The 26796-nt window shown below is 43.1% G+C and overlaps 2 protein-coding genes across 2 annotated transcripts; one reads left to right on the forward strand and one right to left on the reverse strand.

The window, feature by feature from the left end:
- The first annotated feature begins 1233 nt into the window (after nucleotides 1–1233).
- Nucleotides 1234–3436, forward strand: LOC136621243 (protein SPMIP1). Its single transcript, XM_066596591.1, has 2 exons — nucleotides 1234–1779; nucleotides 2616–3436. Exons 1-2 carry the CDS (start codon nucleotides 1359–1361, stop codon nucleotides 2732–2734), a joined length of 540 nt encoding a protein of 179 aa, XP_066452688.1. The 5' UTR covers nucleotides 1234–1358; the 3' UTR covers nucleotides 2735–3436.
- Nucleotides 3437–3652: 216 nt separating this feature from the next.
- On the reverse strand, nucleotides 3653–26796 carry DNASE1L3 (deoxyribonuclease 1L3). Its single transcript, XM_066596590.1, has 8 exons — nucleotides 26617–26796; nucleotides 24535–24623; nucleotides 17296–17385; nucleotides 17028–17140; nucleotides 15233–15336; nucleotides 6322–6479; nucleotides 4567–4663; nucleotides 3653–4476 (listed from the first exon to the last, which is right to left on the reverse strand). The coding sequence occupies exons 1-8, from the start codon at nucleotides 26746–26748 to the stop codon at nucleotides 4408–4410; spliced, it is 852 nt and encodes a 283-aa protein (XP_066452687.1). The 5' UTR covers nucleotides 26749–26796; the 3' UTR covers nucleotides 3653–4407.

Consider the following 26796-nt stretch of genomic DNA (forward strand, 5'->3'; position numbering starts at 1 on the left):
ATTTACTTGAGTCTTAACTGCAATACCAGAAAAAGACAGTGTTACTGTCTTTAGAGAAAAAAATCAGACCCATTAAAAAGCTTTTGACATGTTATAGGGACATAGCAAAAGTTTTGATTGGTAGGAGTTTCAACAGCCACACTCCCAGCAATCGTTTGAATGAACCACCTCATTTTGGCATTGGCGCTGCTCACTAGCTGAAGACCGGCCCATAGACGTTTTGAGTAAGTCTTCAGCTAGCGAGCAGCAAACGGCACTCAGACAAGAGCTTCAATTAGCTTGTTCTTAGCAATCCGTAGGGGTCTCAGCAGCTGGACCCCAGTGATCAAAACTCTTGACATGTCTCTCTGATATATCAAACGGTTTTAGGAAGTGCAGTTACCTTAACCCAATGCTGATGACTTGCTGCAACATGTTATCTGAACACATCAAAAGTTATTAAGACAAGAAAACGTTCTGTGTCACTGTTTAATGTGCGAAGCCAGAAAATGGATATACAGATAGATGTAGCAGAGCATAACTTCAAAGATAATAAAAAATGAAATGGTTCTTGTTTCTCTTCAGATTTACTACTTTGTCTGGGTGCATAATACGGACAAATATATTTGTATGCAACACTTGCCTTAGAATGCTCTATCATGTGTAAGTAAATCATCTTCTCTGCAGGCAGTTCTTTTGATCCACACAATGAAACCAGTATGTCTATGCATTGCTATATGCTGGCAGTATCTCCCTGTGCTACTGTAATGCTTGGGGCCTAAAGCTGTAATGCCTGATGCCTTTTGCTTATTCTCTACATTATGTTGAAGCTCAGATCCCAGTCACCCAATATGTCAAAAGAGGGTTCCTTTAGCATCCGCCAGGCTGGTGTAGAGTTGCATATATCGGTGCCTTACATGGATGTGCACATGAGGATTTCTGACTGAAGGCTCAGACGTCTTGTAAACAGAGCCTTCGTTTTCAGTGTCCTTGCATTTAATCCATTCTTGCATGCCTTGTTTTCCTACAAGCTAACCAAAAACTATTTTAAAAAAAAATGTAAAACTCACTTCCAGTAAATTAAGCAGAGCTTGGAGTTTGACATGTTCTTGTCTCAGGACACTTGTGGAGCTGTCCTTTCAGAAGTATTGTACACGTCTAGTCATGTCTTCGGTTTTGAGTTGCTGTGTTTAGTCCTTGTCCACCTAACCCCTCCCTGCCCAGTCCCTCCGCACGGCTGTCTCCCTGGAGATGGCAGTAAACTCTGACTAAGCTCCTGATCACATTTCTCAGGCCTGGCTGCTGGTGTCATCCTCTTCTTGGATCTCCTCCACAGCCCCCGCAGTAATAACCTGATTACATAATTCGCCTCGTTCAACATGAGAGACCTGCTCACAACCAGAAACCAAAACTCCTGGAAGGAACTAATTGAGAAGGAGACGTTAACACGGATGACCTGGAAGGGCAAATATAACAAAGAGCATCCAAGACAGCAGCAACTGGAGCCCACCAAGAAGAGAGAGGTGGTCATTCCTAAGGCTGTGACTAGTCTTCCTCCTCTGGTTAAGACCCCTCCTCCCTTAGTGAGCAGAAGCGAGGCAAATGACCATGAGCCATTAGATATACTGAACTTTGCTGAAATGAGGATGGCTACACCTCACACAGTCTGTGTGCTTTATGATGGGTTCTCCAAGGAAGGCAAAGGAAGGGCTCTGTATCTGAAAGTGAGAAAACAGTTGGGTCCACAGGAAAAGTATCCACACCCCCTATTATCCTCATGGGATTATGGCTGGCGCCTTGGTAAGAGGTCTTTTATATAGTTCTGTTCTTGTTATACGGTATATACAGGGTGATTCAAAAAGTATGATGCAAAGGTAAAGTGGATGTCTTCATCCATGAACTGACCTGCAACAGCCACAATGACATGGGAAGATAGAGGCACTCTACACGTTTTGAATGCACCTTTTATAGATGTTCCATGTGGGTGCCATTGGTGACGCAACAGACGTCAAGTTTGTAGCTCAGTTCTGCCCAGATGCATCCTGGCATATCCTCTTATACTTTCCACTGCAACGGAAATGCTTTGTTTTAGGTCATCTAGTGTCCCCAACGGCTTCCACAACAACCGTCTATCAGGTGCATTAAAACTTGAGTTTTTCTATTGTTTGAGGTCATTCTGGCTGTTATATGTCAGTTCAGGTATGAAGAAATTTGCTTTACGTTTGTACCATTCTACTTGAATCACACTGTAGTAATTCAGTTGCAAGCCTGTATCTGTCAGTTGTTAAAGGATGCAAATGGAAGCCTTTCCATATTGGTATTAGGCAGATTCGATGCAGAAACTTCTGTAACTATTCCATTTATCTAAATGTGTTTTCCATAAATTCCCATGCTAGCTGCCAGATCAGCCCCATTCACATGTATGGAGTTGATTTTCAGTCCTGAAATTTCTGCGACCAGTCTGCTGTGCGTGACTATACCCTATAAGATCCATACCACAGAGAAGTGGTGTGGAACTGTAATTTGACCTAAAGCTAAATCTGAAATTTTTACATGGCTACAAGACCAGTATTTTGATGAGTGTTGGGTGATGTGACATTCTGTACAATGCTCACAGTGCAATATTTTCATTTCAGGTGATATAGTGGATGAATTCAAAACGCCGATCCATGGAAGATCTCGAATTGTGAAAGATTCCTTCTACAGCAGGAATGGAATCCTTTCTGTACCATCCAGCACTGACAGGATGCTGTGACCTTCCTATAGCTAACAAGTTCTTATTTGACAATAGACCGCCATAATATCGATGCACTTTACAATATGGCTGGGAGAGCCTGAACTTTCATAGAACCCCTGCCTTAACTTTACAGGGTTCTGTGGTAATCTAATGATTGTCTGGTACAGGGTGATAGGCAAAGAATGGTGCAAAAATTAGAGCTGATTTCGTCATATATGAACGGACTACAACAGCCAGAATGACATGAGAAGATAGAAGAACACTTTAAGTTGTTAGAGCCCCTTACAGATGGGCACGTTGATGTGACTAGACGGCCTAAAACAATGCATCTTCACTGCAGTGGAATCGATGAGAGAAAATGCTGGGACTTGTCTCGGTAGAAGTGGACTACCAACTTGACACCCACCGTGTCGCAAACAGCGCCCACATTGGACTTCCATAAGGTGCATTAGGACATTGAAGAGTTCTTCTATCTCCTCATGTCATTCTGGCTGTTGTATGTCAGTTTGTGGATGAGGAAATCTGCTTTTCTTTTGCACCATTCTTTTTGAAACCCCCTGTATAACTGTGGCAGGTTCAGGTCTTGCAGTCATAATGCAGCTGTTAAAACTTTGTCCCTCTTTAACTGTCTGATGTTTGGTTTGCATTTGTTTTGCCATTCTTCTCACCGCTTGGAATGAGCACTCGGACAATAAAAGGCCCAGTGTTACGTGACACTTATTAACGTCTGTGCATACATTGGCGTGTCCTTACCAGCTAATTCTTTGTGTTCTTGCATTCTCACTATAACATAGTAGGCACTGCCTGTTCTGCCGAGCGGTAACTAAGCAGCCGCAGCACAGCATGCATTAGCAATAGCCTGTAGGTAAACACGTTCCACAGCAGCAGGTCCTTCTCAGCTCAAGATTTGGCATTGTACATTGAGGCAGTACACTATTCTACATTGTGGTTATCCAGTTTATTTAAAAGCAAGAACTGCTGCCATTGGTATTCAAATAAAAAATGGTACTCACCTCTCGTTTACCCTGAAGGTCTGCTGCTGAAGCCCCGGCAGACCCCACTGGTCTTTGTTTGGAAGCATACAGCAATGTGGTTTCATACTGCAGAGGTTATATGCCATACTCCTGGCATCAAGGCCCCCCATCAGTTAGCAGTGATGTTAGTTGTATGGCACAGCCACATGCTAGCCGCTTGTAAACAGGCTGTGAGGAGTGTAAGCGATAGATTGCCCGTGAGGGTAAAGAGAGTATGGGTTCTCCTTCCTTTTCAAAGCGTATTGTATACTACTTGTTACTTTAAAGGGTCATACCAAAATTGCAAGTTATCATCTATTGAGAACAGGGGTCTCATGTGCCGCCACCTCCCACGACATTAGAATGAATGCTGGGCATGTGTGACTGATGAAAATACTTGAGAGTTTGCCGCTCTATTTCTATTGAAAATGAATGGAGCATCAGGACATTTCTATGACCAGGGTGCAGTAGACCCAAAGTGAGGAGAATGGCAGAGAAGATGGGGACCCCTGTTCTCAGGATCGGTAGTAGTCTCAGTGCTAAGACACCCACTGATCAGCAAGTTATCCTTATTTTGTGGAAAGGGGATAATTTTGTAGTTCTGGTGCAACCCCATTATTGTAGAAATAAACATTTATAGAACATTTTGCCTTTTCCATATTTTTATCTTGAAGTGGATTAAACCTTCATTTTACGCATTTCGGTCATTTGGAATTCCACTGGGTAATGGTCACTGATTTCCAAAGCCTAAAAATTTAACAGAGATACTTCATTTTTTTTATTGTATTCATATAAAATCATTGATCAATTACATCTGAATGATGGTGAACCACTAACCTGTGCTTCTGTCAAGCCATAGGCTGTCATGAAATCAAATGCAGTCGCTGAGCCTGGTACTACAGAGTTGATAAGCTTTGTGCCATGAAGTACGATTCTACAAGGACCAGTCAAAAATTTAGTCACAAAGCACAGGAGATGTTTTTGCAGCTATAGAAAGTTAGGAAAGTGAGCATAACCACTGCATTTAGTAATTGGCTCCGTAGTTATCTACAAATGAGATTTGTCTTCTACTATGGACGAAGTGCATCTGCACATGACCATGATCCAGAGGAAGACAAAAAAAAGCCCTAAAGAGGTAGAAGCTAAGCTTCTCCATGTAAGGGCTCCTTCACACAGGCTTATTCTTTTTTTTGCAATCCAAAACCAGGGGTGGAACTTAGAGAGAAAGAATAATGGAAAGATTTGCAATTCTTCTGTATTTTGGACCGGCTTCTGGTTTTGGCTCGCAAAACACTGATGCAAAAAAAAGCCAGTGTGAAGGAGCCCTTAGGGAAATAATTCCTGCCTGACTCCAATCTGCCAATCGGAATAATCCCTGGATCACCGACCCTTCTGAAGTAATTAGTGACTATAACCTGTAATAGTGTAGCGCTCAAGAAAGGAGACAAGTTTAACTACCGTGTTTTCCTGAAAATAAGATTCTGTCTTATATTAATTTTTGTCCCAAAAGAGGCGTAGGGTCTTATTTTTGGGTGGTGTCTTATACCAGCATAGCAGGTGCCATCCAGGTCCCTCCAGCTGGTCCCTGGTGCTCGCTTCGGCAGGCTTCTGTGTAGTCCCCAACGTAGACAGAGCATCTCTCCCTGGTAATGGGCGCTTGAATCCCCCACCTCCAGCAAGCAATTGCTCTGATTGGTTCACGAGTGCCACCTCGGCAAATCAAAGCCGCTGCTCTATGAACCAATCACAGCCATTCAATGATGTCATTCAATGGCTGTGATTGGTTCATCAAGCACTACCTCAACTAATCAGAGCAATGGCTTGATGGAGGTCGGCTACTCGAGACTCATTACCAGCAAGAGAGGCTCAGTTGGCATTGAGGACTGCACGGAAGCCTGCCAGAGCCCCGGTGACTAGTGGGTGGGAGTATTTTTATTTTTTAGTAGTGCAGCTAAGGCTTCAATTTCAAGCCTTCCCTCCCCACACCATAAAAACAGGGTAGGTCTTATTTTTGGGGAAACAAGGTCGCTAGTGACAGCAGTTCACGGGAGCAAAATCAGCTGCATGGAAATCCGAATTGCTGTAGACTGCAGCTGTAGCTTAATAGTTAACCAGGGTTTCCCAAATTTTTTTCTAACATTCCCCCTCTTCCTGCCACAAACAATAATTCATAAAATAATCTACCATGGAACTGGAATGCCATTTTGAGACTTAGTGACATCATGAGTCACATGATGTTGCATCAAAGCCTTCTGGCCCCAGTGACATTCCATTAACGGGTCATATCGGCATCTAATGTAGAAGCCCTGGCCTGTTTAAAGGGTATCACTGATGACATCCCTTTGCAGATCCTCCTATTGGCTGCAACAATCATGCAGGTAAACAACAACGTGACTGCTGCAGTACTGGCCGAAAGACGCTATCAGCGGGACAGCAGTGGGTCTGGGCAGAGGTGAGTATTTTTTTATTATTTAATCCCCCCACTGCCACCTAGGATTTTTTTTATTATTATTATTTGAAAGCCCTTTTGAAATTGGAAAGTTGTACTACGAAAAGTCTTTGTAGCTCCTGCTTAATTGAAAGCACATTTACCTGTCATAGGCACATTTGGTGCTGCTTTTTACAGTTGTGTCAACATTGTCCTCAATCAGCCAGGCAAATTCCTGGTTGGTCCGGAGACGAATGTTCTTCCATTTTTTCTTGGACACGTATCTGCAGGCAGCGTTAAAGTCCCCCATAAAGATAAAGTTCTATAATGAGACCGACAACAAGATATATGTATGTATATTGAGAGACCAGAAGCCGTAAATTATAGACATCAGTAAATCATCCACAACAAGACTTTACTGTTTCTCAAACACTTCTGAAAATTGCAAAAAAAAACTTGTCTTCTAGCATTTGTTGTATAATCATTGCTATTGTACAGAGATGTGGAATCTCCCATTTCTCTTGCCCAATTGCTATTCATGTTTATACCAAATATACACCAAAATTCCCTGGTTTTTTTGCACACTTCCCTCTTCTTAATATGAAATAAAAGACAAAGTAAATACACTTGAGACAATAAGGGGCCCTTTCTACAATTCACATATGGATATGAGTCAGCAAAACCTGGTCCATAAAATAGGAACAAAAACACTGTAACACAATGCTGCACATAAAGTTAAAGGGGTTGTCCCGCGCCGAAACGGTTTTTTTTTTATTCAATAGGCCCCCCCGTTCGGCGCGAGACAAACCCGATGCATGTGTTAAAAAAAAAAAACGTTTAGTACTTACCCAAATCCCCGCGCTGCGGCGACTTCTTCCTTACCTTACTAAGATGGCCGCCGGGATCTTCACCCACGATGCACCGCGGGTCTTCTCCCATGGTGCACCGTGGGCTCTGTGCGGTCCATTGCCGATTCCAGCCTCCTGATTGGCTGGAATCGGCACACGTGACGGGGCGGAGCTACGAGGACCAGCTCTCCGGCACGAGCGGCCCCATTCACCAGGGAGATGACCGGACTGCGCAAGCGCGTCTAATCGGGCGATTAGACGCTGAAATTAGACGGCACCATGGCGACGGGGACACTAGCAACGGAGCAGGTAAGTGAATAACTTCTGTATGGCTCATAATTGATGCACGATGTACATTACAACGTGCATTAATATGGCCATACAGAAGTGTATAACCCCACTTGCTTTCGCGGGACAACCCCTTTAATATCATGAGTATAATTAAAGCACATGTCTGTGTGTAAACTCTAATTTCTAATCTAAAATTAAAAAAGGAGTGCTCCTGCTGATTATTAGCTTCAGTCATTGACATGCTGCAAGGTAGAAAACTATTGCAGCCCTGTACTTCCTCCTTGCTGCTCGAGCTAAAATATTGTAAATATCTTACCCAAACAGGAAATTAATGGAGTATTCTAGGGATTTACTATTGATGATCTGTCCTGAAGATAGGTCATCATTAATTGTTCGGTGGGGGTACACTGCTCAGGATTTCTGCCTATCAGCTGATCCTCTGGCTTCCTGTTAGTACTGGATGTCCACATGGGTGGTCAGGAGTGGTTTCTGCAATTTATTAGCTTCAATCATTTACAGGCAGCTAGGTAGGAAACTACTGCAGACTTTACTTCCTTCTTGTTGAGAAAGAGCTAAAATAACGTGAATACTTTACCCAAACAGGGAATGCTAAAACTACTGCAGCCCTTTACAGCTCAGAATCCTCATTGATCACCTGATTCTCCAGCTTGTAGTCAGTACAGCAGAGCCAGATGTCCACATTAGTGGTCAGAGCCAGAAGTGTAATAGAAGGCATGGCTTCCATTGATTTCCATTTGATGCGAAGCCTTCTATTACACTTTTGGCCTTGACCACTAATGCAGATGTCTGCCTCTGCTGCACTCTTAGTGGGGCAGAGGCTCTGCCAATCAGTGGGGATCCAAAGTGGTGGACCCCCACCAATCAACTATTCATGACCTATCCTGAGCATAGCTCATCAATAGTAAGTGCATGGAATACTCTAAAATCTGCTTTTGTGTCTGTTGAGAGAATTTGCTAGTGGCATTGGCACAATGTCAAGCAGGCAGATTTACTCTATAGTGTGAGGGGGTTGCAAGAGAAATGTTAACTAGTCAGCTTGTAGAGACAGTGACAGGGCTGCTGCTCTACTGTATCTATGGAATGGCATAACTACTTAGTGAAATAGGAATAAGAAGTCTGCAGCACAAATGGCTGAGCTTAGAAAGAAAAGCATACACAAAATTACCGTAAAGACCTAAGACCCTAGTGAAATGTTACACTACAGGAAGACCCAGAGAGCCATGTGCATCATTGAGCGTAATATAGAGAGCTGTTGCAATGGTGACCAACTGACAATATTACAAGAAGTTAGGAACTCCAAGACCTCTGTAACTTCTGAATGCTGGTAGGGTATGGTGTGGGACCTGGGAATCTTCCTACCTTCCAAATAAAAGACTTGAGAGAACAGTGATGGGGAGAAGTATGGGAGAACAGTGATGGGGAGGATGCAGGAAAGATAGACTGTTAAGGAGAAAGGTCATTTTAGTAGCAATAATTCTATCTAACCAAGATATTAATGGGAGCTGGACATCAGGGTGGTGATAGAGGATAAGGTGAACTCCTAGGTGATCTAGGTGTTTTGTAGACCATTGGAACAGGTTAAAAAAAGGAGAACAGTGGGCGTGGCCTGGAGGGAGAGCTGGATGGACGCATACTAGCACAGCTCCCCTTCTAACCTGTCTAGCGACAGAAAAAGCGACTAGAAAATCAGCTTAAAATACCTCAGTCTACTTCTGAAGGCTGCTAGCATCCATATACAATGCCTAGAAGGGTAAGGAAGCTGTCTCCTAAGAAATTAACAGACTTTTATACCACACGAAGCCGAGGAGAAGAGCCCAAAGATGGCAGCCCTGAACTCCCGCGCTCTGTGAGAGGGGAAAAGCTCCTGAACGCCATGCCTAGACCCGCTGGGGAAGAGGTGAACCGCAGTGGAGGACGGAGCATCTCTGAATTACCCTCGGGTAGGGGAATTCCCTCCCTTGCCTCTCCGCATCTGACCTTAATGACCGCTGGAGTAGAGGAAATGACAGAAGAGCTGCTCGCGCCAGGAGCCCGAAGCCCCCCCCCACCATTGCCGCGGCTGCTTCTCCGATGAGGCTCCCTGCAACAGTCAGTAAGAGCGGCACGGACTGGGGACACAAAACTTCCCCCACCGCACCAGACGCACCTGCAGGACCGTCGGTCGCGCTCCAGGAGGAAACCGGTAGGAACAGCTTCTCCTATACTCACCATGGCTCCACCACTTCTGCTGGCCCCACCGTAGAACTCCCTCTTTCACTACCCACTGCGGGCTCCACCGGCCGCCCGGACTAGGCGCATGATAAGCCGACAGACACAGGGGAGCGTGTCTTGGCTACCCTAGCCGCAGATCTCCCTGCAGCGACCGCTGTTACTGTAAACCGCAATAGTCATCCCTGCTCAGCCTTTGGAGATCAGGCAGACAGGGGGAACTCCTCCTGTGATACACCCCAGAATGAGTTACAAAAAGCAGCCTATGATGCATCCACCATTACCCACACCAAGTCAGGGATTGGAACCCCAACAAAATCGGGAGATTCATCCCCATCTTATTCAAACAATAAATCTTTGCCAGCAAGCATACATAGGGGGAAAAAAACAACTCAGCCTATGAAGAGGAGGTTCCTACAGACACACGAGTCTCTCCTCGTGCATGTTCTCCTAAAAAACCCTCGACTAAATGGTCTCCTGTAGCTGACAGAAGTCTCCCAGAGCAGGCTTACAAAAACCATACTGACCTCGCTGCAATCAACAGTAAAAGAGGTATACAACACTCGCCGTTCTACTCTGAAGCAACTAGAAACAATAAATCGGATTCCTCTAGCTCGTTAAAACAGCAAGCTCACTACTCCTCCAATTCCGAACCAACTGAACTGTCATTGGAGGATATACCAGCTCACAGCCAAGCAGCCTTTGAAATGGTCATGAAAGAAGCAATGCTGGTTCTACACACATCAATACAAATAGACATTGCCAATAGCCTCGCGGGCATACATGCGACTGTGGAAGAACTGGGAGAACGGGTGGACCATACAGAGCGTAAAATGGGAGAATTCGCATCAGCCCACAACTCATTAGTGGACTCGCATAACACTTTAGAAGGAGAAATGGAAACCCTGCAAAATAAATTGGCAGATATTGAGGACAGAAACCACCGGAACAACGTTAAATTTAGAGGCATTCCAGAATCGACTCCTCCTTCTGAGCTCACTGCGTTCCTACAAAGCCTAACCCGGGCAGTAATTCCACAATGCTCCCCTATGGATCTCACCATTGACCAGGCTCATAGACTACCAAGAGCTTATTCCATTCCGACATCTTTCCCTCGAGACACAATTGCTCGGATTCACTTTTTTCATATCAAAGATCAACTTATGCGAGCCGCAAGACAAATGCCTTCACTGCTGGCCCCTTTCCAGAACATTACACTCTACACCGACCTTTCCCAAGCTACAATTGCAGCAAGGAAGAAATTGTCCCCCATAACTCCTGCCTTACGAAACCATGGCTTCCCAACTAAAATTATTGTCACAAAGAATGGGAGAACCCATGTAATCTCCACACTTGACAAAGGCCTGGAATTATTGGAGGAGTGGAACATTCCTTGCTCTATGTGATCTGATCAAAACCAGACCCAGAAGAACAACACTTCTCCTAAGATCACTCAGGAGTGGAGAGATGCAAGCTGAACGGCTACGTTGCTGATCCCTGATTCTACAAGTGCAGGTTTTGCCACCATTTTCCTGCAGACTTTCCCCAAGTTTGCGCAGTATGAATCACTGCACAATTATGTCTATGTTTATGTTCCTATTCACATTTTTTCAAATGTGTTTTCTTCCCTGAAGGATGCTTAATTGTTTATATACTTGCTGATATTTTACACTAACTTGAATCTTAGATATAACTACTCCCAGGAAGCAGTTTCCTTAACGCAATACTTTTACAGCTAATATGGCGCTGAAGGTTTTATCTCTTATCATTAAAGGCTTGAATAGCCCATTTAAAAGATCCCTTTTGTGGAGAGAAATTAAAAGATCCAAAGCCGAAGTAGTCTGCATTAAGGAATCCTACTTTCAAAAATCTGATACTAATAGACTGACCAACAGGGATTTCCTCCAAATTTTCTATGCCAATGGCCCAAAGAAAAAAGCGTGAGTCCTTATTGCAATAAAGAAAACGATTGCCTTCCAGTTGCTGCAGGAGGTTCTAGATGAGAGGGGAAGGTTTGCCGCCTTGGTATGTAAGATTAACAATGTGACTTTCACCATAGTGAATGTTTATGCCCCCAATACCGCACAACTCGCCTTTTTAAATGCGTTCTTAAACAGACTTTGCATTTAATTAAAGGCAAACTTTTAATATGTGGGGACTTTAATATCATCCAAAGTCCAGATTTGGACTCCACATCGAGAAGCGGCAGACATCCTCCTCACCTCTCCGAGTGGCTACGAAGAGAGGACTTATATGACGTGTGGCGTTGTAAACATGCCTCTGAGAGGGATTACACGTTTTTCTCACACAGACACAACACCTACTCCCTTATTGATATGTTCCTAACAACTAAATGGCTATTGCCGATGGTGGCGGAGTGTGAAATAGGAGACATCTCCTGGTTAGACCATGCCCCAATCACTTTGACCCTCCACATGCCTCGCTCGGCCCCAAACACTTTCATTTGGAGAAACAACACTTACGTTATGTCTCTTAAAAATAACTCTGATACCACTGAAAAGATGCTTACTGAATTCTTTGCCTTTAATTCCCATCCCCCCACCACCCTTAACCAACCCCTCTCTGCTATGAAATGCACATAAGGCGTTTATAAGAGGCCTTTTTATCCAGCAAACCACATACTATAAAAAAAACAGCGCAACGCAACCACACTAGACCTCCTAACTAAAGTTTCTACTCTAGCTGCAATTGATAAAGCAGATCCGTCCTTAGGAAACCTACTTCCACTAAAAATAGCAGAAACAGAACTACAAGCGCATCTTGCAATAGACCATGAAAACCACTTTAAAAAACTTAAAATGCAACACTATCATTCACATAATAAGGCGAGCAAATTAATGGCCAACAGAGTTAAAGCAACAAGAGCAAACACGAGAATCCCTTACTTATTATCTCAGACAACAAACAAGGGGGTTTACACCCCACAACCAATTGCGGATGAATTTAGCAATTATTATAAGTCACTCTACAATTTAAGCTGCGACAAAGCCACCCCCCAACCTAATGAGGAACTAATCAATACATTCCTCTCTTCACTATCTCTCCCTTCTATCCAACCGGAACAGGCTCAGGAGCTAAACTACCTTATAACAACACAGGAAGTAGAATGGGCCATTCGGTCACTGAAAATGGGCAAATCGCCAGGTCCAGACGGATTCTCGAATGAATATCTTTTGGCTATTTAAGCCAGTTTTGCTTCCGTACATATGCAACTTTTTTAACCACATAATGTCTACTGGAAATGCCCCTTCGGAAAACCAAAAAAGCAACTATAGTTACTATTTCTAAGGAGGGGAAGTCTCCTGAGACACCAGGCAACTTTCGACCCATTTTACTTCTCAACTAAGATATTAAACTGTATGCTAAAATAATAGCCAACAGGCTATTTCCCATCTTGCCCCATCTTATTAAAAACAATCAGGTGGGCTTTACGAAAAGACGTCAGGCTCCAGACGGAACAAGACGATTGATTGACCTCTTTGCCAGGGCCGGCGCTATGTGAATGCCTTCTCTGCTCCTTGCCTTGGATGCGGAGAAGGCATTCGACAGAGTTCATTGGGGCTTTATGCGTCGAACGCTGGAGGGATTTGGCCTTTCTAGACCGATCCTTTCGGCTATAACCGCCCTCTATACCTCCCCATCAGCCTCTGTTCTGTCGAACGGAATACTATCCAAACCGTTCTAAATCACTAACGGCACACACCAGGGATGCCCACTATCACTGCTCATATTTTCATCATGATGGAACCTCTGGCGGAGGCAATAAGATCTAACCCACACATTGAGGGCATCCCTATAGGGAGAACTACGAGGGCCTCACTTCCCCAGGCGATGTCCACTTTGCAGCAATATGGAGACATCTCCTATTATAAAGTAAACTCTACCAAATCACAAATGATGGGTATTAATTTGCCCAAAGTAGACGAAAAGTCCCGAAGAACTACATTTCCATTTCAATGGTGTCCATCCGCTTTGCCATACTTAGGTATAGCAAGAACTCCCTCAGTTGATGACCTCCCATCAGTAAACTTCCCTACACTAAAAACTTCAATTCAAAAAGCGCTGGATCGTCTAACCAAGTTTGAACCTAGTTGGATGGGCAGGGTGATATTATATAAAATATTCATTTTCCCTCGTATCTTATATTTCTTTAGAACTATCGCTGTGCCCATCCCTGACTCTATTTTTCTATCATTCCACCGACAAATGAACGAGTTCATATGGAGAGGAGCAAAACCCAGGGTGGCTTTCTCTATTTTGAACAGACCTTTGAAGCTGGGGGGCATGGGCCTTCCCAACCTCCGTAACTACCACAAAGCCTTCCTAATCGACCAGAGCAGACACTGGTGTAACACGGAGGCAGACAAAATATAGTCTCCCATTGAATTGACCATAACGGACATAACTAACTGGAGAGCAACTCGATACAGACCCGGGATACCTCGCAGTATCCCCCTACGGTTAAAGCTACCTTGCAGACATGGAACACACTTGGCTCAGGGCTAAACTTGGAACCACACATGTCTACAAAAATCCCACTTCCCCTTCTTAGCCTAAAATATTTAATTTCAGACCTCTCCTTGAACAATTGGCCACATAGAGCAACTATGAATATATCTGATATGTATAAAGGGAACACCATGCTTTCCTTTCGACAGATGCAAGAGAAATATGCAATCCCGCCTTCTGAACACTACACATACTTTCGTATCTGCAGCTTCCTAAGAGCCCACAAGCCCCTCTGCTCAACACTACCAAATCCCCTAAATGACCTATTAAACGAAAACATTTCACTACAGAAAAAACTCTCAAAACCCATATATACCTGTCTATCTGGTATCCAATATTTTAAGAAGACGGTCAACTTCTTAAATCGGAAAAGGGACTTGAACAAAAAATTTTCTCCAAAGATGTGGTGCGAGGCCCTAAAATGAGCTTATGGATCCACCTCTTGTGCCTCTCACTGGGAACAATATCAAAAACTCCTGATTAGATGGTACTGCTCCCCACGAAGGCTGTCACAAATGCGGAAAGACGTTTCCCCCCTTTGCTGGAGAGGATGTGGTGAAGTTGGGTCCCTGCTTCACATATTCTGGTCATGCCCTCAGACATACCAATACTGGGACAAGATTTCACAATATATATCCAACCTGATACCTACGGTGAGTAAACTTGAACCTGAACTAGCCTTGCTCCTTATAGGTATAGAAAATATACCTAGGAGCCACAGAGTAATGGTATCTCTCATATTCCACACATCACGAATTCTCATAGCAAGACATTGGAAATCTACGAACACTCCCTCCATAGAAGAAATACAGGATACTCTCACCTTAAATTGTGTCCATGAGAAACAAATTGCGCACCTAAAGGATACGTGGGCTCAATTCTGGAAAGACTGGGCACATATATATATTTACTGTGTGTGTGTATGTGTATATATATATATATATATATATATATAAATATATATATATATATATATATATATATACACACACTCTCATGATTAGGAGACAACTGCCTTTAAAATATAAAGAGCAGGAGACAAGGAAGGTGCCCTGCCATTTTTTTTCTTGCTACGGAAATCAATTAATCTAACTGCCACAGACTATTATATGCTAACTTATTACTCTCATTACTGTTATGTAACATGTGTAACTACAGGATATTCTCCCAGACAAACCTCTGTTTTCCATTTCTGTTTCACATCAAGATATACATCATAGAGTTCATCAATTTCACGGACCGCAGCCTCAGGGGTTGTATGCTGAGGGATGATCACAAAGTCTTAGAGGAAGAATACAAGACAAAGATATTACAAAAAAGATGAAGATATTCGCTGTATGTGTCATACTAGCTACCTATATATCAATGACAAGCACATAGCTAGGAAGTAGCCTGCAGTGAACAACTTATGATAGAAACTCATATGCTCAGATACAAGCTTTACATATATACTGGTAGAAAACATTTATTGATAAGAAAGGCAACTAATACTATGTTTAATTGGGTTGCTTAGCTCTAGACATGGCTGAATCATATTGTGGGACCCCAAAGATCAGTTGACTATAAGGTGAAAATGCAACACCTGAACAAAACTCATGCAGTGCTAAAGTGAGGATAACCATGATGGAACTTGACAGACCCCATTGTAAGTTGATGTTGATGTTGGCTACCAGTGGGACACATCCGGCAATGTGTTGTGGTTTCCGCGTAAATGGATCATGATGCAAGTCTGAACAGAACCTAGGACTGCTGTAGGGTGATCTAAATTTAATTCAGTAAAACCATGGGGGTGAGTTTGCTATGGCCATTATATGGCCCATACTACTGGCCCTTGACTTTAGCTATGAGGGAAGTCCCGAGTAGATGAGCCTCAATGAGTATTCTAAAGATTGAATTTAATCCCTTATCCACAGGTGATAAATCCAGTGGGTGGGCCTCTCACCGCTGAAACCCCCACCAATCCCCAGAATGGGGGTTGTTCTAATGGGTGGTACTCTCACCACTAAGATCCCCACTGGGGATCGTGTGTCCCCCTCTTCTCTTCACCGTAGGCTCAATGTAACCCCTGTAATGAGGAGAAGGTTTAATGGAATGGCAGCTGAATATGTACGGTGCCACTCCCTTCATCTTCAATGGGGCTATGGGAGATAGCTAAGCGCTTGCACTTCAGCCCCACTGAAATAAATGGAGCAATATCGGGCATATTTACCCACCACTCCATTCAGTCTCCACTTCACTGTGGGGGGTGTAGTGAACTCACAGTGAGGAAGAGAGGGGAACATCATATCCCAACGATCAGACTTGTAGCACCTATACTATATATAGGTGATAAAAGTCAATATTGAGATAACCCCTTTGATGCAAATAGCCCTTTATTTAAAAATACTATAATACAATCGTCTATAGATCATAGAAGGCAAATTAGATGACCCCATGATTCCAACTGCATATCTCACTAATGTTGTCGTTCATTCACAGCAAGCAGAGATCTTGCAAATATTGAGATATTAAAACAGAAAATATATTAAAAAGTTTCACAACCTTTCTTCATATAATTAGGCTGGAGAACCTCTTGAGGCTACATGAAAAATCCACTGTGGATTTTGGTGCAGATCTGCACCAAAATCTGCATGTAACAGCCTTTGACACGGATTTCACCGTCTCATTTGAAGAACAGAAATTTGTGCTGAAAACATAAACTGGCATTCTGCACCACATGTCAATTCTGCAGTGCATTCCGCAGCTACAGATGAGATTTGTTAAGCTCTCATTCACATGGTTGGTACTGTAAAGTACTATAGATCTTCTACACTACCTGTCGAATACCCTGAATAGATCATAATAAGGTTTGTTTCATAATCGACTCTTCTAAAATGGCTTTTTCCAATATTTCATTTCAAGATTATAAAAAAACAGAGGAAGAAAGATGATCCATTATTATTCATAATATGTGTTAATTGATGGGGTCTTACCGCGTTTATAGGTTTGGAACCACACAACAAAAGGTTCTCTGGAGAAAGCATCGGCATCTCCGTCCTGATGGTCAAGATACTGGTATATGTCCTTCACTGCAACCAGCTGCTTCCTGCAATGGGTACAATAAACTGGCTACTGTATTGAAGCTTTAATATTAGTTGTCATCAGTCTATGGGATGCAAACCTTTGTGACTGGAGCCATGTCTACTCGTTACTAAATATTATATAAGCATTAACGAGATGGCTGCCGTAATACCCACTTACCGATAAATAAAAGCATATTGCTCCTTGTAAGTCTTACGTCCGAGTCTGTTGCTGATGATGAAGCTAAATTCATCCTTCGTCTCCGGTTGGCTGCAAGTAAATAGAAGCGATATTTCAAATATGCTTTCTGTAATCTCTAGATATCAAGTTGGTAGGGGGATCTGCGGCGTAACTTGAAGCTCCTACGCTCTAATGCACACATTTTAAAAGGGCCCCACTTACCTAGCGCTATTCGTAATATTGATTTCCTCTTTTTTGACAGAGGGTCCTCTACGCCTCTCGGGCGCAGATGCAACTGCTCATTCTGCATCGCATATAGATACACCCCTGATGTAGTAAGAGAGTCAATATTAGATGTAATCTCCTTAATCTACATCAGACTATTGCTATAAGGCCTCATATCCACGGGAAAAATATGGCCGGCACAGATTTCTGCTGCAGATGCACTTTAAATTGTCTTTTTTTCTTTTGTATGCGGGAGATCCATTGAGATAGAGGACAATTGAGCCCACCCGTGCGTGATCTGCACTAAAATAAAGCATATCGCGTTTTTCTTTTTTTTTATCGTGCATGAAAACCACAAATCACTTAAAAAACCATCTGTGACTATTTAATTAACCAAGGATGGTCAATGCTTTGCTATGGGGCGCAGATTTGCTAAATATAATTTCCCCGTGGACATGAGACCTAGGAGTCCATGGGGTCTAAAGTTGTGAAGAATTTGTATTTATAGTTTTATAGATATTTTTCACTTGGTGTGCCATACAGATAATGGTTGAGGAGGACTAATGGCAGCCAGCATTCTACAAACCATAAACCATAGAAATCTGTAAAAAAAAAAAAATTGGTAAGATGAACATGATAACTTTCTAATCTGCATCAGCACGATTACTGTGATACCAAATTTTGAGTTTTTACAGTTTTTTTTTACTACTTTTGCACAATAAAAACACAATTTTAAAGACCTATAACATTTTTATTTTTCCTGCAGAGGAACTTATTTTTTTTTTTTGCAGGAAAAGTTGTAGTGTTTATTGGCACCATTTTGAGGTACATGTGATTTTTGGATTGGCTTCCATTGCATTTTTTGTGAGGTGAATTTAAAAAAAAGCAATTCTGGCATTAGTTTTTTAAATTATTTTCACAGCATTCACCAAAGTGCGATAAATAACAAAATATTTTTATTGTCTGGGACATTACAAATGTGTTAATACATAATATGTGTTGCTTTTTTTTAGTCCCTCAACGAGACTTGAAGATGTGATAGTTTGATTGCTAGGATAGTACACTGCATTACTTAAGCAGTGCATTCTACTAAGCCTATTATAGCAGCCTGTTAGACTCAGCCAGAGGTGGGGTCTGGTAGGCTGAGTTACATGGCAGACATTGAGCCCTTTGTCAGGTTTCTGGCTACCATGGATACTCACTGGTACCTTGCAACCACACTATGGGGTGCCAATGGGTGACATAGCCCCCTCCCCCTGTCATCTGTTTACATGCTGCAGTAGTTATTGATTGTGGGATGTAAGGGGTTAAATTGCCAGGATCCGAGGTTTTGCTGTTCCTGGACGTTAGAGCAGGAGCCTGGCTGTCAGTAGTCAGCTAACCCACTGCCTTAAAAAGATGTATTTGCAGGTTAAAAGCCCATTAGTGAGGTCAGTAAAAAGGTGTATCACTAAGGGGTTGACATGCCATTCCTTGTATGAGCCAGGAGGATCAGGATTGACAATGCTATGCTGTACTTAACTATTAGCACAACACACTCAGGTGAAAGGCGTTCCCCAGGCTCCTCTACATCCAGGTACATCCATCTGATTTGAAGTTGAAGTAGTGTGATTCGTCGCTCCATTGATCGTTCTTCCATTGCTCAACTGTCCAACGACGCTCCTTGTAGACGAGCCAATGCACTGCTCTTCGTGATGGACAGCTTGTGGGCAGCAGCATATCCCATATATCCAATAGTGTGCAGTTCCCTCACAAACTATGGCTGACACATCCAAGGGTTTGCATCTTATGCAGCATGGTTTAGGATATTCGACATACTAACAAGACACGATTCATTTTACTGATACTTGATGGTTCAAATACTTTTGGTAGGATAGTATATTTGTCTGCATTTGTATATATACTTGAACCCTAAGGCTTGCTGGGTCTGTGTTCCAAGCAAAGACATATGCATTTACAGAGGGAGTCCATATGATTGCTATGGGTTGTCCTTTACAAATGCCCCTCTTATTTCATACTCCAAGTTACTGGATGTTTAAAGGAAAGCTTCATCTTCAAATACATCTCTAGGGAAAAATCCTAAGATCTGTGTGGGAGTGATTGACAGAACTGCAGGGGTGTGATTGACGGAGCTGTGGGCGCATGATTCATGCTGCTACGTAAGTGTTATTCAAAAAAGCCAAGACCTGAAGCAAGATTCTTCATCTGTAGCTGCGGGCAGAAGTTGTCTTCATGAACATACTTTTGTATATATAACCAGACATCCAGATGTGCATCCAGAGAAGCACGCTCCGTAGCTGCAGACCCCAATGTCCCGAGGAGGGATTTTCACCATATAATATATATTTACTGCTAATCTGCTGGATTTCTCTGGGACTTTGGGAAATTGCTAGTTGTTTGCAGTGATAGATGCAATGTGCACAGACCTCAATTTACGCAGCGTACGGACTGCCTTGTTCTGCTGTACAAATGTAATGATCAGCAACTCTTGAGGCTACAGAAGTGGCAGCGTAACTCTTGCGGTTTCTGAGGTTTTCTTTCAGGAACCAAACTTGTGAATCTCTGTGTTTAAAAAATGGAAATTAAGGTAATGCTGATTTTAAGAGATTTTTGTCATTACCATGTAATAGATCCTGTAAAGAGGCCGCCATCTCCTAACCACAAATTCAGCTCTTTTAGCCAAGGGAGGCATCAGTAATTTCTTATCAGCCATCTTAAACAGTAAGGCCGCCTGCAGACGGGCAGAAATCCCGCGGCGGGATTTCCGCCACTGAAAGCCTGCATAGGAGTGCATTACAATATGCACTCCTATGCAGACGGCCGCGGTTTGGCCGCGCGAAATGTCGCGCGGCAAACAAACCGCGGCATGTCCTATTTCTGTGTGGGGCTCGCAGAGCCTCGCACAGAAACGTCACTCACCCGGCCGGCGGCTCCGGTCTGCGCATGCGCCGGCTGCCCGGCAGCCGGCACATGAAAGAGCCGAGGCCGCCGGGCGCGGATGAGTACGCGCTCGTCTCTGCAGGCGCTCGGGTCTGGTCCCGCGGCGAGCATTCTCGCCGCCGGATCCGACCCGCCCGTCTGCAGGCGGCCTAAAAGGGTTGTTTCACATCAGTATCGGGGGTTATGGTTTTCTGCTCCATTCTGGGAGCAGGAAAGGGAAATCCCTTGGCTGATCAGAAGAACGTCTTAGGACGCAACCGAACAGCGGCGAACGTAGCCTATTGACTATAATGGGGTCAGTTCGCTTTCTGCTCAGCTGCCCAGCTATTATCCGGAAGAAAACAGGCTGCATGCAGTGCTTTTTCTTTCGGCATCTCGTCCTGGATCAGTGACAGACCCCCTGACCGTAGGTTCAAACACAGATGTGAAGTCACCTTATTCCCATTTTGGACATTTATGGCAAATTCACTGGATATTATATCATTGTTTAAAAAGCAGGGTCCCATGTTCGCTGTTCTGAAGCAGCATATATCATTTATCATTTTCTTCTTTCAGTAATTCCCATAGCCACTCTGTGGCCACCTCTACTTTAATTTCTATGTTAAAATCAGCATCTGAAGGGCATTTTTAGACACTACCAGTCATTAGAAATTAAGGATCCTTTTACACAGGGTGAACGTTGGGCATTTTTGCACCCAAAATTCGCCCGAGTGATTATCACTCCTGTGCTTTCATACAGAAGGCTCATCGCTCAGTAAATGGAGATCACTTCCGCCCACCCTCCTCCATTCACAGTAAACAGGCAGTCTTTAATAGATGACAGACTACCTGTTTACACAGACCGATTGTCATTTGTTCTCGTCAGGGCTGAATTACAATGTAATCTCACAGCTCCAGTGGAGAAGACAGCATGCAGTCTGTTGAGAGATACTTTATCTTTCTGTGGCTGACTGACGGATTTTAACCGCATTTACACGCGTTTACACACAATGATTATCGCTCATTTGCGGTCTTTTGAACAAATTTTGAACGATAATCGTTGCGTGTAAATGGGCCTTAAGTGTTATGGTCTAATTTCATCATATTCACTCTACTATGCTAAATAAATTTTTTGGGGTGGAGATATCCTTTTTGTGTTCTGTAATTCATTAAAATGAGCCTGTCATTAGCTATACGCACCATAAAGTTAGTTATAGTGCTTATAGTTTGGGTGATGTAGAGTCCAAGGAGTGTTTTGTCATACGCACCTGATCTCCCATTCCTGTGGTGTTCCCTGGCAAAGTCAGTGTGTGCACAGCAAGTGTGACTTTTCACACAAACGCAGAGATATCAGATTATCAAGATAACAAACTGGAAAAGTGAGTTTCCAGATGTGTTTTCCTCCATAAATTACTAGTGAGGAACCAATGAATATCCATTCAAGGAATACTCCGGGTAGGTATTACAGGCACAGTGGACTTAGCAAACAGCTTACCGGCAGACACTTGAGCATTTGAGAATATGATATTTAGAGTTTGCAGGGTACCCATGTTAAAGAGTTGCATTTGCCCAGAGGCGTCGCTATAGGGGTGCAGGGTTGCAGTCGTTACCAGGCCCTGAAGCCTTAGGTGACCAAAAAGCCCCTCCATCACATAAGAAGACAACAGTATTGTAAATAGAATATGGTAGGTAGGGGGCCTGTTACAGATTTTGCATAGGGGCCGAAGAGCTTCTAGTTACGTCTCTGGCTGTCCCTGTACATTCAAGACTGACATGAAGTTCAGGTGTCACTGAAAACTTTCCTTAAGCGATCAAACTTATGGTTCTGTTTAGGAGAGAAAAAAATCACTTTTGACTGATGAAATTCACTGATGACATCCTTGTTCCCTCCATGGCAGTTCTAAAGGAAGTTATAAAGTAGCTCTCTAACACCCCACCACCGCAGGATATCCTAGATTTACCTTCTTGCAAGTTGCTGGAAAATGATTAGCCCTTAATAAGGCTGGCCATACACATTAGATAGGTTTTGGCTGAACATTCATGTGGCCGACAGATATCACACCCAGCCCCCTCCGCACACATGCCTGGCTCAGCCGATCATATATGTGTTCTGAACGGGAAGAGGGTAGGCTGTGGTTTATCTCCGTGAGAACAAAAAGACTAGGCAAGTTGAAATATAACTGCCAGATCCTTATTTTCCCCAACATCTGGGACACTAGAAAGGACTCCATACATATTAGATGGTCAGCTGGTCACACTTAAAGGAGTTGTCCAGTTGCAAACAATTGATGGGCCAATAGTAGATTAGTGGGGCTCCGCTGCCCAGGATCTTCACGATCAGCTGTTTTCTAGGCCAGTGTTATCATGCAATTAGCTGATTTCTGCAGGAAGCAAACAGCTCCATTATTACTGCAGTGGCCAGACTTGAATCATAGAATCATAGAATGGTAGAGTTGGAAGGGACCTCCAGGGTCATCAGGTCCAACCCCCTGCTCAGTACAGGATTTACTAAATCATCCCAGATAGATATTTGTCCAGCCTTTGTTTGAACACTTCCATTGAAGTAGAACTCGCCACCTCCCGTGGTAACCTGTTCCACTCATTGATCACCCTCAGTGTCAGAAAGTTCTTTCTAATATCTAATTTGTGTCTCCTCCCTTCCAGTTCATCCCATTACTTCTAGTCTTTCCTTGTGCAAATAATAATAGGGCTGATCCCTCTGCACTGTGATAACCCTTCAGATATTTGTAGACAGCTATTAAGTCTCCTCTCAGCCTTCTTTTTTGCAAGCTAAACATTCCCAGATCCTTTAACCGTTCTTCATAGGACATGATTTGCAGACCGCTCACCATCTTGGTAACTCTTCTCTGAACTTGCACCAGTTTGTCTATGTCTTTTTTAAAGTGGGGTGCCCAGAACTGGACACAGTATTCCAGATGAGGTCTGACTAAAGGAGAGTAGAGGGGGATAATTACCTCACTTGATCTAGACTCTCTGCTTCTCTTAATACATCCCAGAATTGTGTTTGCCTTTTGGCTGCTGCATCACATTGTTAACTCATGTTCAGTCTATGATCTATTAGTATACCCAAGTCTTTTTCACATGTGCTGCTGCTTAGCACAATTCCTCCCATTCTGTATGTGCTTTTTTCATTTTTCTTGCCCAGATGTAGGACTTTGCATTTCTCCTTGTTAAATACCATTCTGTTAGTCGCTGCCCACTGTGAAAGCTTTTCTAGATCTTTTTGAATATTCTCTCTCTCTTCTCTAGTGTTAGCTATCCCTCCTAGCTTTGTGTCATCAGCAAATTTGATCAGTTTCCCATCAATTCCCTTCTCCAGATCATTTATAAAAATGGTGAACAACACTGGGCCTAGGACAGAGCCTTGTGGTACCCCACTTGATACATTCTTCCACTTGATATTAAAAGTAAAATTCTTATTTACTTCAATGGCAACTTGGCCTGCAATACCAAACCTAGGCACTGCAGTGGAAACAGAGCTGTCTGCTTCCTGCAGAAATCAGCTGGTTGTACAAACACACCGACCCAGAAGACAGCTGTCCAGTAGGAATTCCAAGTCGTAGACCCCCCACTGATCTGCTATTGATAGCCTATCCTGTGGATAGGTCCATCAATAGTTTGCAACTGGATAACCCCTTTAAAGTTATCCCCTATCCTTAACTCGCTGATCAGTGGAGGTCTTACCACCGATGTCCCTGCCGATCTCGAGAATGCGGCTCTCATGCCCTCCTCTCCTGTCACTGCAACTCTGCCCACAATGCATTTCAATGGGCTGATGGAAATACCCGAGCAGGTCTCACTTGGGTATCTCGGCAGACCCATTGAAAATGAATGGAGTGCTGGTGTACTTACATGTCCAGCGCTTCACTAAGGCTCCTCCTCACTGCGGGGGGTGCAATAATCCCGCAGTGAGGAGGTTGAGGACACAGGACTCCCATTTGCAAGATTGGTGGGAGTTTGAGCAGTGAGACCCCCACTGATCAGCAAGTTCTCCCCTATCTTCTGAATAAGGGATAATTTGAAATCCTGATGCAACCCCTTTAAGAGACATTCACCTCCTCCAACTTACAGTACCTGTTCAATTTTTCCATTAGTGTTTTTATCACTTTGCCCGTGTTGCATTTGATCTCCATCAACAGCATGATGTCACAGCGAGAAACAACCTAATAATAAGAGATGACATAATTTACACCATTTTCATTACCAAGTTATATTATATTTATAGTGGTCAGAATTACTCATTAGTCATAGAAAATGAATATTCCTTTATTTGACAATTTTGACCAACTCTTCAAATCTTTTTGTTTATTATTCAGAAAATGGAAACTCATTACTGGTCATTGAATTAAAAGACATCTTAAATGTTGTGCGCTGCGAGAAAATGACACCATATAGGTGGATTCCGTAGGCACCTGAAGAATGCGGTTATGTCTCAACTTAAAGGAGTTCTGCCAAGTTATCAAGATATTCCCTATTCACAGGATAGAAGATACGTTTATGATCAGTGGGGATCTGAATACTGGAACCCCTAAAAATCCCAATGGGGTCTTCACATAAAAGGAGTGGAGGTCATGCATATGTGCTGCCACTCCATTCATATCATTGCGAGTATTGAAAATTGCAGAGTATAAACAATCAGCAATCCCAATGAAATGAATACAGCTGAGGCATCCCCATGCAACTTGAGCTCCATTCATGTGGGGACCTTTGGAACCCTTGTTCTTGGGTTTGGTAGGGAACCCAACGCTCAGACCCCCAATGATCCGAAAGTTGTGCCCTATCCTGTGAATAGGGCATAACACCTTATCACCCCTCACCCCATTCTGTTTCCTAATAATTAAATACTGTATGTAATTTTTGTACTGTTTTGTGCTCCCCCATGCCTCCTCTCCTGCCCCTGTACCTTCTGAACCCCCCCCCCCCCCGTCTCTTTCTAAATGAGTGTATACCACATGTAATTGTCTTGTTTGTGTTCCCCCATGCTTTGAGAGCGCTGCGGAAAAAGTTGGCGCTATATAAATAAAGATTATTATACCTTGGTAGAGCCCCTTTAAGTACAGTGCCGAATGTTTTTGAAATGGAGAAGAATATATATGCTCTTCGTGCAGCTTGTCAAATCCATCCCATACATTAAGTGGTTCCATGGGGGAGCGAGACATGATACTAATTGGGATGTATGCATTTAATCCCATGGGAAATGAAGGGAATCAGGTTTGTACATCATTGCATATTGACATTGACAACAGGGTCTTTCATTATAAGTGAAGTTTCGCATCTTCCATTGAGCGACTGCTGGGTATCAGCCTCATAGTTGCACCCCTTCAAATTTGTAGAAAACACAGATTTTGTGGAAAATCAAACACAATGGATTTCATAATAACCCAGATAGCTAACATATCCATTAAAGGAATGCTTCGGGTAGGTATTACAGGCACAGTTCTGATTAAATCCAATGGGAGCTGAGTATGCAATGCACACCCGGACCACTGCAATGTGGCAGAGCGGTCTGCTGCTGGCTTTGCCTGCATTGACAGCAGACCCAGCAAAGAATTTACCGGCAGGGATCCCGAGTGGTAGACTTGAGCGGATCAACTATTGCTGACCTATCCTGACCATAGGTCATTAATAGTAAAATCTTTGAAAATCCCTTTAAGGAATATGACATGTAGAGTTTGCAGGGTCCCCATATTGAAGAGTTGCTTTAGCTGCCCCTGTACTTTCAAAACTGGCAGAAAGTTCAGGTGTCACTAATAACTTTCATTCCTTAAACAAGCAAACTAGTGGTTATATATACATAATTAATTCTACGTAAACTGGGATTATGGCTAACAAAACATGACAATAATTGTATCCTCTTTCACCATCATGCAGTCTATTTCATAGATCTTTGCCCAGTTCATACTGCACAGGTACATAATAGAGAATATGTGAAAATTCAATATAAAAAATGTATGATTTCTCTGGATTTGGGATTCTACCGGTTCTACCAACATAAGTGCATCACAAGCAAAGTGCATATAATGTTCCAATCCTCACCCATATGGCGTGCCTTTATTTTGCCTCCATATAAATTTGGATGAGGGTGTGTTATGCACAGACCTGCAATACCCACTTTATGATGATACAGTATGCAGTACTTGGACGAAGAGGACTCACCTTCACGATGACATTCATCACTTCTGGCTTGGCACACTTTGCCTCTCCAAAAGACTGAATGTTAAAAGAACAAATTCGGAAAGTTGCAGCACTGGTGAAACAAAGAGTGAAGAGGAAGACAACAAGCTTCATGGTTGAGGATCAGACAAGATGTGTGCTGCTCCTCGTCCCGTCCAAAGT

The sequence above is a fragment of the Eleutherodactylus coqui genome, chromosome 3 (genome assembly GCF_035609145.1).
Source record: "Eleutherodactylus coqui strain aEleCoq1 chromosome 3, aEleCoq1.hap1, whole genome shotgun sequence".
NCBI classification, from domain to species: domain Eukaryota; kingdom Metazoa; phylum Chordata; class Amphibia; order Anura; family Eleutherodactylidae; genus Eleutherodactylus; species Eleutherodactylus coqui.

Bases quoted from the DNA above. Each gene is read 5' to 3' on its own strand.
- LOC136621243 (XM_066596591.1), top strand. From the start codon at position 1,359: ATGAGAGACCTGCTCACAACCAGAAACCAAAACTCCTGGAAGGAACTA. The intron at 1,780-2,615 runs GTAAGAGGTCTT...TTTTCATTTCAG, and splicing joins GGATTATGGCTGGCGCCTTG to GTGATATAGTGGATGAATTC.
- DNASE1L3 (XM_066596590.1), bottom strand. From the start codon at position 26,748: ATGAAGCTTGTTGTCTTCCTCTTCACTCTTTGTTTCACCAGTGCTGCA. The intron at 15,337-17,027 runs GTAAGACCCCAT...TCTTCCTCTAAG, and splicing joins GTTCCAAACCTATAAACGCG to ACTTTGTGATCATCCCTCAG. The intron at 6,480-15,232 runs GTTTGTCTGGGA...GTCTCATTATAG, and splicing joins AACAGAAATGGAAAACAGAG to AACTTTATCTTTATGGGGGA.